Source organism: Capsicum annuum, chromosome 7 (assembly GCF_002878395.1).
Source record: "Capsicum annuum cultivar UCD-10X-F1 chromosome 7, UCD10Xv1.1, whole genome shotgun sequence".
Lineage (NCBI taxonomy): Eukaryota > Viridiplantae > Streptophyta > Magnoliopsida > Solanales > Solanaceae > Capsicum > Capsicum annuum.
In genome coordinates, this window is record NC_061117.1 from 26136381 (window position 1) to 26148820 (window position 12440).

At 42.4% G+C, this 12440-nt stretch overlaps 1 protein-coding gene across 2 annotated transcripts in view; it reads left to right on the forward strand.

Annotated features, from left to right (window-relative positions):
* LOC107877769 (nuclear pore complex protein NUP1) overlaps nt 1-12009 on the forward strand; it is a 21504-nt gene extending 9495 nt beyond the window's left edge. Inside the window, exons 3-8 of one of the 2 annotated variants that reach the window (XM_016724479.2) lie at nt 8375-8628; nt 9028-9223; nt 9634-9906; nt 9999-10079; nt 10286-10999; nt 11216-12009. In XM_016724479.2, coding sequence (XP_016579965.1) covers nt 8375-8628; nt 9028-9223; nt 9634-9906; nt 9999-10079; nt 10286-10999; nt 11216-11722 — 2025 coding nt within the window. In that variant the 3' untranslated portion in view covers nt 11723-12009. Of the gene's footprint in view, nt 1-8374; nt 8629-9027; nt 9224-9633; nt 9907-9995; nt 10080-10285; nt 11000-11215 lie in introns of both variants that reach the window. The other variant, XM_016724478.2, reaches the window with a different exon arrangement.
* The last annotated feature ends 431 nt before the right edge of the window (nt 12010-12440 follow it).

Sequence of the window (12440 nt, forward strand, 5' to 3'; positions counted from 1 at the left end):
CCCCCCCCCCCCCCCACCTCGGCCTCCAACCTGCCGCCGCCCGGTCTCCAGCCGCCAACTCGGTCTCCAACAGGCCGAAACTCCGTCTGCAACCGCTACGCCATCTCCAGCAGCCGCAGCTCCAAGCGAAATCCGGTGACTTCTAACCTTTGTTATTTCGTTATTTCGTATTGCATTTTATTTCATTATTTCAATTTCCATCCTTAGTATTTTGCTCGTAGTAGCCCCTGTACCTTGTCTGTTGTCTGTTGTTGCGGTTGCTGTGGTCGTTTCCTAGTTTTGTTTCGGGAATATTACTTTGAAGGTGTGTGAGCGTTGTATTTCCTTGCTGCTGCTTTGATACTGTCACCGAGTATATCTTTATATTTTCCGATACTTTCGGGTAGTTGTGGCTGTGGGTGGTAATGGGTGGATAGGGTCATGTCCGAGGGGGTTGGGGCGTGGGGCCGTGGTGGGGGCGGAGGATGGGGAGAGGGCGGGAGTGGGCGGGAGGCCAAGGTTCGGCCGGGGGGGTAGTGGGGGGCGGGTGGATAGCGACGGTAGGCTGAGGGTTGGGTCTTGGAATATAGGGACCCTTCAGGGTAAGTCCGTAGAGCTTGTGAAGATTCTTAGGAAGAGGAGGATCAACCTTGCGTGTGTCCAAGAGACCAAGTGGGTAGGGTCTAAGGCTAGGGATGTGGATGGTTACAAGCTGTGGTACTCTGGGAGCGAGAGACGTAGGAATGGAGTTGGCATCTTAGTAGATGAAGAGCTTAGAGGTCAGGTAGTGGAGGTGAAGAGGATCAACGATAGGTTGATGACTATTAAGTTGGTCATTCGGGGGTTTACCCTGAATGTGTGTAGTGTTTATGCCCCGCAATTGGGAGCGGAGGGGGAGGAGAAGATGCGGTTCTGGGAGGCTTTGGAGGAGGTGGTGAGAGGCGTGCCCAGATCGGAGAAGATTGTTGTAGCAGGGGATTTCAACGGGCACATCGGGGCGCTACCGGGAGGCTTTGGGGATGTGCATGGTGGTTTTGGTTTTGGAGAGAGAAATGAAGAGGGGGCGACTCTATTGGAGTTTGCGAGGGCCTTTGGGCTGGTGGTGGTGAACTCGGGCTTCCCGAAGAAGGACGAGCACCTGATCACTTTTCGGAGCGCGATAGCCAGGACCCAGATTGACTTTTTGTTGCTTAGGAAAGGGGATAGGGCGTTGTGTAAAGACTGTAAAGTCATCCCGAGTGAGAATCTCTCGACCCAACATAGGCTTTTGATTATGGATTTGGGTATAAAGAAGGATAGAAAGAAGAGGAGTAAGGAGTGTAGGCCGAGAATTAAGTGGGGCGGCTTGACGCCAGTGAATGCGTGGTAGATAGGGGAGAGGTTGGCGGGAAAGGGGGTGTGGGAGTGTAGGGGGGACGTGGATAGTATGTGGGACAGGGCGGCAAGGTGCATCAGGGAGAATGCGAGGGAGGTGTTGGGTGTTTCTAGGGGCCGGGCCGGACACCATCGGGGGGATTGGTGGTGGAATGAAGAGGTGGAGAAGAAAGTGGAGACCAAGAAAGAGGCGTATGCTAAGTTGGTGGAAAGTAAGGACGAAGAAGAGAAGCGGGTAAACAGGAAAGAGTACAAGCTAGCGAGGAAGGAGGCGAAGTCAGCGGTCACGGCAGCTAAGACGGCCGCTTTTGAGAGCTTGTATGCAGGGTTACAGGGGAAAGGAGGGGAGAAAAAGTTGTTTAGACTCGCTAAGGCTAGGGAGAGGAAGGGTCGTGACCTCGATCAGGTGAGGTGCATTAAGGGGGAGGACGGTAGAGTGTTGGTGGAGGACGGCCACATAAAGAAGAGATGGCAGTCGTACTTTCATAGGCTCTTGAATGACGAGGGGGACAGAGCTATTGTGTTAGGGGAACTGGAGCACTCAGAGGAGTGTCGGGATTTTAGCTATTGTAGACGTTTTAAGGTAGAAGAGGTTAGACAGGCAGTCCGCAGGATGCGTAGGGGTAGGGCGACGGGGCCGGATGAGATACCGGTGGAGTTTTGGAAGTTCGTTGGAAAGGCTGGTGTAAGGTGGTTGACTGGATTGTTTAATGAAATTTCCAGGACGGCAAAGATGCCCGAGGCGTGGAGGTGGAGTACCATGATCCCTCTCTATAAGAATAAGGGGGACATTCAGAGTTGCAATAACTATAGGGGGATTAAGTTATTGAGTCACTCTATGAAGATCTGGGAGAGAGTGGTCGAGGTGAGGCTGAGACGGATAGTGTCTATCTCAGAAAACCAGTTCGGATTTATGCCCGACCGCTCGACGACGGAGGCAATCCACCTGGTACGGAGGTTGGTGGAGCAGTATAGGGAAAGGAAGAAGGATCTGCACATGGTGTTTATCGACCTGGAGAAGGCTTACGACAAAGTCCCCAGGGAGGTGCTTTGGAGATGCTTGCAGGTGAGGGGAGTACCGCAGGCATATATCAGAGTAATTAAGGATATGTATGAGGGAGCGAAAACCCAGGTGAGGACGGCAGGAGGAGACTCAGAGCATTTCACTGTCCGGACAGGATTGCATCAGGGATCTACTCTTAGTCCCTTTTTGTTTGCGTTAGTAATGGATGTGTTGACGCGGCGTATTCAAGGGGAGGTGCCGTGGTGTATGCTCTTTGCAGACGATGTAGTTCTGATAGATGAGACTCGAGGGGGTGTAAATGACAAATTAGAGATGTGGAGGCAAACTCTTGAGTCTAAAGGGTTCAGGGTGAGCAGAAGCAAGACAGAGTATGTGGAATGTAAGTTTAATGACGTGAGGCGGGAGGACGAGGTAGTAGTGAAGCTGGAAGCACAGGAGGTATGTAAGAGGGATAAGTTCAAGTATCTCGGGTCCGTGATCCAGAGTAACGGTGAGATTGACGAGGATGTCTCGCACCGTATTGGGGCGGGATGGATGAAGTGGAAACTCGCGTCGGGGGTGCTGTGTGATAAGAAGGTGTCGCCCAGGCTTAAAGGCAAATTCTATAGGGTGGTAGTCCGTCCGGCCCTGCTGTATGGAGCGGAGTGTTGGCCAGTTAAGAACTCCCACATCCAAAAAATGAAGGTGGCAGAAATGCGGATGTTGCGCTGGATGTGTGGACTGACTCGAGGGGATAGAGTTCGGAATGAGACTATCCGGGAGAAGGTTGGTGTGACTTCAGTGGAGTGTAAGATGCGGGAAGCACGATTGAGATGGTTCGGTCACGTGAAGAGGAGGGGCATGGATGCCCCGGTCCGTAGGTGTTAGAGGCTAGCGTTGGATGGTTTTAGGCGGGGTAGGGGTAGGCCGAAGAAGTACTGGGGGGAGGTGATTAGGCGGGACATGGAACAGTTACAGCTCACCGAGGACATGACCCTAGATAGGAAGGTTTGGAAGACGCGAATTACGGCAGAAGAGTAGGGCCAGATTGGGTCGCTAGTGCAGGGAATTACTTGGTGGGGTTTTTTTATTTTTTATTCCTGTTATGATTACGTATTCAGTGTTCCATGCTTATTACGAAGCTGTGTGCTTTCCTCTGCTTTCCTCTGTTTTATATTCCTTATGGGTGCCGTATTTATGTTATGTCATCTGCTTCTGTGCTTTACTATGTGTTTGTGTGATATCTTGTGCCTTGAGCTGGGGGTCTTTCGGAAACAGCCTTTCTACTTCATCAGAGGTAGAGGTATGGACTGCGTACATCTTATCCCCCCAGACCCCACTAAGTGGGAATACACTGGGTTTGTTGTTGTTGTTATTGTTGTTGAAGTCCTTAGTTGAGAAAAAAAGTACTTTGATGAGAAGATACATTCAAAGACCCAAATAATTAACAAAAATCCAATGTAGTCCCACAAGTGGGGCCTGGAAGGGTAGGATGTACACTGACCTTACTCCCACCTTTGTGGGGTAGAGACCCAAAGAACATTAGAGTATAATTATTTTATTCTCTTTCACCACTTTTGGGTGTCTCTGTCAAATATTATGCTTATATTGTTTTATATATTAGAATTGTACTAATAAATTTAATTTGAAATGGAGGAATATGTTTGTTGCTATAGTCACCAAACAGCCACTCTGGAATCTGGACCAATATAAGATGTCATTCTGTAATGGGGATATCAAATGAAATGATGATGCAAAGAATGAAAAGGGTGGGTAAGATATTAGGTTGGTGATCAATCCAGTTTAAGTATGAGCGAGAAAAGAGAAAACGAAGAATATCTCAGGGATCAGTAAGGGTCTTTCTATCTGTGGACAAAATTATGTTGGGATTATAATACTGATATAAATAATCCTTGAATTATTTAGTAATTATGATTTGTTTGTTTCATTGCATTTAAAAACAAGATGTAAGATGTGTAATCTAAAATATATGTTTGGTTGTGAACTAATTAAACTCAAATAAGCTTTTGTTCCCAATTTTAACCTTGACCTTTTTTTTTATTTTTGAAACTGGTGAAGTTGTATTCCTCAGCATACCCTATGCTGGTCACCTCTAAAAAGTATCTGGTTCAAATTTCCTATTAAGTCTACAATCTGATCTACGTCTTCTATACAAAGTTGTTTACACCAAAAAAGTAAAGATAATAAACAATTCCATTTGACCTTATGAATGGAATTGGATCTATCTACAAGACATCTCTCATTTCTTTCCATCCAAACTGACCACTATATACATGACTCTTGCTACCTCCTCTCCTGATCCAGCACTCAATACTTCAATACTTCTGCATTATGCTTTGGCATTGTCCAATTCAAACTTGTGATGTTGAGAATTAAATTCCAGAGTTGAGCAGTGAACTTACAGTGCAAAAATAGATAGTTGTTTGTTTCTCGTCAGATTGCTCAAAAACCACCTGGGAACCAATTGTTTACCTTTTTCTGAAGTACTTCCTGTGTTAAGCAAGCCCTCTTTATTACTAGCCAAGTGAAGCATTTCATTTTTGTAGGTATAACCCCTTCCAGAAATAGTACCAGTAATATTTAGGGCATCCATCCATAACCCGCAACCCTCTCTTGTATGCACCGTCGACCGAAAATAGATCATCTTTGCTGTGCTTCCATTGAATTTTTCTCTGGTAAAGGTATTTATGTTAGTACTCCTTAGTTTCCCTGGTAGCTCTGCCACCCTCTCTATCTCCCAATCATTAAGGAATCTTCTAAAAGAGATGTCCCAGCCCTATCCTGACCAACAATCACCTACATTAGCATCAGGATCATCACAAATTTGGAACAAGTTTGGATAGAGTTCCCTAAGAGGGGACTGGTCTATCCAGACATCATTCCAAAATTTGGTTTGTTTCCATTTCCCTGAACAAGTTTTCTTTCATCTTAGGCCACAAATTTCTAATTGTTCTTCATTGTCCCACACCATATGGTTCATTAGTGCTCTCTGTATACCAAGGACTTATTTCTCCATATTTAGCTATAATCACCTCTCCAAAGAGCTTCTCCCTCGGTGTATCTCCAAAGCCACTTGATTAATAGACTTCCATTTTGAATTCTCAAATTTCTAATAGCTAACCCCCCTCTTTCTTTGCTAAGAAGTACAGTTTTTCAGTCAACTAGACTATAACTTTTTCCTTCCTTATTTCCTTGTCCATAAAAACTCTCCCATGAACTTGTCTGGTTTTTTAACTACTTTGATTGGGATTGGAAATAAAGACATCACATAGGTTGGTAATGAGTTAAGAACAGAGTTGATGATAATCAATCTTCCTCCTAGAGAGGAAAAATACTGAGCTTTCCATCTTGATAGTTTCTTTTCAGTCTTCATCAAGATATTATTCCAAATATCCAGAGCCTTGGTTGCTGCCTAAGGGCATGCCCATATAAGTGGTGGGCAATAACTCAATACTGCATCCCAGTATGCTTGCCAATTGCCGAATTTGGGGAACCAAAGCTCTCAATCCAAAAACTGCCTCAAAACAAACCAAAATTACCCCGATATAACTGATTTGTTCTGCTACAGGCTTACAAAAGATGATAGTATCATCCGCATAAAGCTTATGACATACTTCTTTTACTTCTTGCCCCCTCCCTCCCACTTGAAAGCCTTTGATCCATTTATTTTGTGCTGCAATCTTCATCATATAGTCGAAATCTTTCATTGCTTAAATAAACAAGAAAGGGGAAAGAGGATCACCCTGTCTCAATCCCCCTTCTGCCTCAACAAAGTCCACAGCTTCTCCATTGACTAGGACAAAAAACCTGACATTTTTAATGCAAGCCTCAATCCACATCAACCACCTGCATCCAAATCCCATTTGTCTAAGATCCCATTTGTCTAAGAGTGTTAAGGAGGAATGACCAATTTACATGATGATAAGCTTTTTGAATATCCAACTTGCACATTAGTCCAGGAGCTCCATTCTTTATTTTTGTATCAAAATACACTCACTAACTATAAGTATTGTATCCATGATTTGTCTCCCCTTCACAAAGGCCATTTAATGTTTGCTGATTTGTCTCCATTGTTCTGTCTCCTTGTAAAGGCTCTTATAGAATTCCTACACCGACTCTTTGTTTCTTTTTTGGTCTTTAGTGATTGCCCCTTCTATCTCCAGTTGTTCATAGAATTGAACCTTTTATGGGAAGTTGCAATTTTGTGGAAAAACGTGGTGTTTTTGTCCCCTTGTTTTAGCAACTGGATTTGGATTCCGGATCTCTGTTTCCATGCTATCTCTTCTCTCTTTGCAACTTCTTCAAATGCCATTCCCAAGTGTGTCTTTTGTAGAAATTCATCATCAATTAGGGACCTTTGTTCCTGAATTTTTTCCCAGTTAGAGATTTGATTCAAAATGTTTTCCTTTGTCTCCAGTTCCCTCTATTGTTTTTCCTCCACTCTTTAAGCTTCACTTTCAACATCCTAATTTTTTCAGCAAGGATGTAACCTGGTCTGCCACTCACTTGCAAAGACTCCCACCATTCTTGGATTTTCTCTTTAAAGCCCTCCACTTCAAGCCACTAGATTTCAAATTTGAAGGACTTCTGCCATCCTTCATCTCCATAGGCCAAGATTATAGGATTGTGGTCGAAGGCAATTAGGAAGACAACTTTGACTTTGACTTATCTGTGTGAAATTTCCCCCTTTTCTGCACAATGGAGAAATCTATCAATTCTCGAGGCATAGTGATGATCTTCTCTTCTCCAAATAAAGGATCCTCCAAATAAAGGAGGGTCCACCATCTCTAGTTCTTCAATGCAGGTTGAAAACTCTATCATGGCACCGGTCAGTCTCTGATATTTGTTCTCTTTGGGATAGCTTGTGACATTAAACTCTCCACATACAATCCATGGCTCTCCCACTCTATTACAATCATCATAAACTGCAGTGATAAACAAACTGAAAATCATTCACTCCGGAGAATTTCCCAGTTATGCATTGACTCCCATCCAGAACTAACTCCCCGTTCCAGATTCTCTTATCCCACAGTATTAGAATTCCCCCATTGCTTCCCCTGGCCTCTTCATAATTGTTCCCCCCTCCCCACCACCACACACTTACACATACACATCTATTGCTCCATATGCTTTGAAGTATGCTATCTATAGGACCTTCTAGCTTAGTTTCTACCAGAACAAGAAGAACAAGAATATCAACTCCCCATTGTCATCGTAATTTTCCTGCAATCTCCCTCTTACTCTCCCCATTTAACCCCCTCAGTTTCCAAGAAAGAATTTTAATTCTCATTGAACTTGAGAGATAGAATTCTCCCACTGGATCTAGGCTCACTATCTTTGAACTTCATATCAAAAATCAGATTCTTAACGTCCCTGGGAATAATACTATCACACTTACAAGATTTCTGCCCCTCCCCCAATCCCTTCTCCCTATCCCTCTTTTGATCTAGCTTCAACAATAAAGCAAGAGCTTCCTTTTTGCACCCCTTGAGATGAAGTCCCAACTGTTGGCTCAAACTAATCAAGTTTGCTTGAACCCAATCGTTTGCAATAGCTTCTATATCTCCCTCTTGAGAGCTGTTATCAATCTGGATTGGTACAGGTTCTGCCTTTGCATACATGATCACCAAAGAATCTGAAAAATCCACCTCCTCTGTTCTTTGATCTTTGCTAGTGATAACATTTTGTGGCGAAAGGGCAATTTTTTGTCATTTTATTGTTTTACCAAGATATAGCTAATCCTTGGATATTTATCCTATGTTGAGTGTTACATATACTTAAAAAGTTGTTCCACAAATAAAAAAGAAACCAGACAAAGTATAGCATAATACCATGGCCTTATTGGGAATTGATGCTGTGGAAGCCACCCACCCACCTACATACCCAATCCAAGCGCTAAAAATGGAGAAAAAAAACTGATTTTTTTTTTTAAAATTAATGATTGGTTTCCTAGTAAAGAGAACAATTTCAGATGTTTTGGATATTATGTTTATGCAGTATAGATCTACTGAAGGAAAGGAAGATAATCCAAGTTTGGGGAAATTAAATGGGATCTCCGAAGCAGAGAAGCTGGAAGAAGAGAAACCAAAGAGTTCCAAATCTACTGAAGAAACGGAAGAGGATCAAAGTATGGAGAAATCAAATGGAATCTCCGAACCAGAGAAGCTGGAAGAAGAGAAACCAAAGAATTCCTCTGATATTACTGAAATTTCCAGAATTGAGCAGCTTATGCAGGGGAAATCATTTTCGCGGTATCATATCATTCTTCATATCTGTGTTCTTTTAGTAGTTCTGGTTATAGCCAGCTATCATGTTGTTGCAGTGACACCTCATTAAAGATGTAGGAACCAATTCTAGTTTTAGATGAAAATTAATGCATCTTAAAAATAGCTATATTCTTCATAGCCCCAGTGGTTTGAGAATACAGGTCTCTATAATTGAATAGGAGCTGAGCTTTTGAGTTAACCATTTCCTTTTTTTTTTTGCGATACTCCAACCTCCATCATTCTATGCATGCCTAGGTGTGATACTGGATTTCTGTCTTATGTTCCTTCAGTAAACACGTTTGACCATGTGCATCATTCAAATTTGTCAGTTAAACCTGCTTATTCAAAAGCAGCTTATTCAAAAGCTGTCTTCACTATATGCAGGGATGAGATAATGCGTTTGACGGAGATATTAAACTCAAGGGTTGTCGATGAAAAAGAAAATAAAGCTAGCAGAGCAGCTGAAGGAGAAATTGGAAGGTTTCATTTAACACATGAGACACCTAGAAGACCAAATGACAGGAAGCACGATGAAACAGACTTTGCTATGCCAGGAACTTCAACACCTCCCCAAACAAACGTGAGTTAATTGTTATTATTAGCCCTTTTGTCATAGAGCACATTTGTTTTGTGAAATGACCACAATATTAGTATTTTAGTGCGCTAGACATCATCTCAGAGACAGACACAACTAGAACAGGGTGGGCCATGGATTAGAGGATTAATGCAGCTGTAGCCAGCTAGTCTGAAATCAAGTGTGTCAAGTCACACTTGATTGATTAATTAGTAAGTAACAACATTTTAATTAGTCAAGAGATGGTCTTGGATGAAGCTTTAACAGGAAAAATGCACCAGTGAATAAAGTTCGGGATAGCTTGGAAGTAACAAGTGCAAGTACTCATTTTATGAAATACCCTCGTTGATGCACCCTTCTTACGGCGTTTCAGTATTGATTCTATTATGTACTGATAAAATACTGCGCTACTGCAGGTACGAGATGAAGTTGGCGCATCTCCCATTGATATTGCAAAAGCTTACATGGGAAGTCGTAGGTTAAGTAAGGGAAATGATCGTTATGGTTTTATATCCAAGGGAGAAAAAGTTCATCCACCACCATCGCCTAAGTCGTTGATTTGTCGGCCTGCTGCCATGGTGCAAGATAAGCATGCTCATTTTACTCCATTGAATCAGAGAGGATATGGGCATGTTGATTTTCCGAGGACTCCATACTCCAGAACTTTATTGCCGAAATCCAGAGATGGGGTTTGTATTGTGACAAAATTAACTTGTGCTTCATGCATACTTTTGTTAATCTGGGAATAGTTATTCATGTTGCACTTTGATTTTGCCAGCAGACTCAGTCACAGACTGGCAGCAGGTGGCTAGATCCCTCAGCGACACCCTTCCAACAATCGCAATCATCAATCTACAGCCAGGTATATGTTCGTCTTACCAGTCTAAAGTTAATTCAATTACAAATCCTGTGTGCTAAGATACTTCCCTATTAGAAGTTCCCTATATTTTTATAGGTTTTGAGTGTTTATAAGAATTCTGTGATCATTAGTCTTTATTCTAATCTAATAGAACACTTTCAAGGGGCAGATGGGATCTTTCTGAATGCTGTTACACTAAAATATTTCAGGAGAAGACTAGGACTGATTTACATCTTCCAAGCTATGGATCTGTGGGACCGATCCGGCGCATACGGAATAAATTTGGCTCAGAGTCGCGCCCTAGGAGATCCATTTTCCTGAATTCAACCAATGCTTCTTCACCTTTAGAAAAAGTTGGTGCTTCTAAATTGTTCTTGCCTGCTGTTGGTACGAATATGGAAGTTGGTCAAACTAGTGGTGTCGAGAAGTACCAGTCAGTGGATCATAGAGTAGGCAGGTCTGAAGAAGCTATGCCGCACATAAGCTCGTCAAATGAGGCTGTTAGAAAAATATTAGAGCAACTTGATAGACACAAGCCCACTCCTGCAGAAAAGGCAGCTGAATTGAAGCTGGTCAGCGAATGGAAGAAATTTCCTAGCAAAGAAATCTCTGATTCCGCTCCAAAAGGTAAAATGAAATCATCAAATTTAGGAGAATTTGGCATGCGTATGAACAATGGTCTGGCATCTTCCCAATCATCCAAGGAAGGAGACAAAGGAATGGTCAATCAGGTGGAAATATCTCAGGAGCGAACTATGCGTGAAGCTGACACTGGTACGGATGCTAGTGCTAAAGCTGCTAGTATAGCTAATGTGTTTGTTACAACAACTAAAGCCGATACTGTGCCTGCCTTCACTTCTAAGGGTGCTGTTTCCCAAGTTAAAAGTTTCTTTTCTGGTTCTCACACTCCAAGTTTGCGCAAGGTACTTACTTGTTACTGGACAGTACTTTTCCAAATTGCATTAATCTGCACCTTCCTAACATTCTTGAGTTGTTAAAAACAGAACTTGTTTACAGTTAACAATTAAATTTATGCATTAGAAAATGGAGGGTGCAAGAGCACAAGACCATCCCAGGATGTTTGATTTACGTTTGCTAATAATAGAATCACCACTTAACATGGAATGTCTATGCTGCAGGACTCCATAGGTACTGATGATGGACAGAAAGATAAAGGTGCTACCCCCCGGTGGCCTTTCCATAATCAAAGTAATGGACAGAATGCTGAAACATTATCCAACTCCAGGCGTTTTGAGCTACCAAGAAATGCTCCTGGACAGGCTTCTGGGGCAAAACCTAATTTGCCGTCCATTTTCGTTAATAAGCCCAATCTTAGAAATGCAGCTTCCCCCGACAATGGGTTTGGCTTCAGTTTTCCAGTCCCTGCATCATCTGGTGCAGTCTCAGAACCACCAACACCGTCCATCGTGCCATCTTCTGCAGCCGGCCTCTCTCAGCCGGTGGATGCATCCACTTCTCCAGTATACAGCTTCGGCACTGGTAAATCAGCTGAACGCCTAGTCTTCTCTTTTCCCTCCACGAGCAATTCATCTGTCAAGGCGGATGCTTCAGATCTCAAGTTTAGCTTTGGAACAGACAGGACATCAAGATTATCTTTTGGTGCGATAGGAAAAACAACATGCTAGTTGAAGCTTTTTCCAGCTGGCGGATCCACCCAACGATCGAAACTGTTTCATAATTTTTTGTGTTCACCTATATTTTTAGGTTATCGATACTTGTTACAGCTTTCATTTTAGGATGGATGAATACCTGATATTAAAAGTTTTAGTAGACACAACTGCTGATTGACGAGTTTCCTGGTGCTTCCTTCTTTATGAAAGCTGAATTGATCCTTTGTGAAATCGACTATCCATGTGGAGGGGTTGGTTGTTTTAGCTAGTTATAGATTATCATTAGTTGATTTTATTTCAAATGTTTTAGAGCTGCAATGCATCGTAATGTTAATTATAAGTTAACTTGGGATTTTTTTTTTCACAGGTATATTATTGTAAATATTGTATACTGGACAACATGCAAGCTATATATTTTTAGAAAAAAAATCCCTCAGTTCAACAGTAGAGTTCATAACAAAATCTTTTTTTTTTTTTTTTTTTTTTTTTTTTTTTTGCGAATCTACGGTGGAGGTGCATAGTGTAACAATCTAGTAGTTGGTTAAGCTTTTATATTTTATTTTCTAATATAAGACTCCTAATGACAATTCAAGCGCATTGTAATTATTTATTCGATAGCTAGCATTAGATAAAGCGAATTTTGTCCACTGTCGAATATCACTCCTCTATCGATATAGCCTCCGAAGCCCCTGCGAGCCTCCTACATCATTTTATGCGAATGTTTTTTATTGGA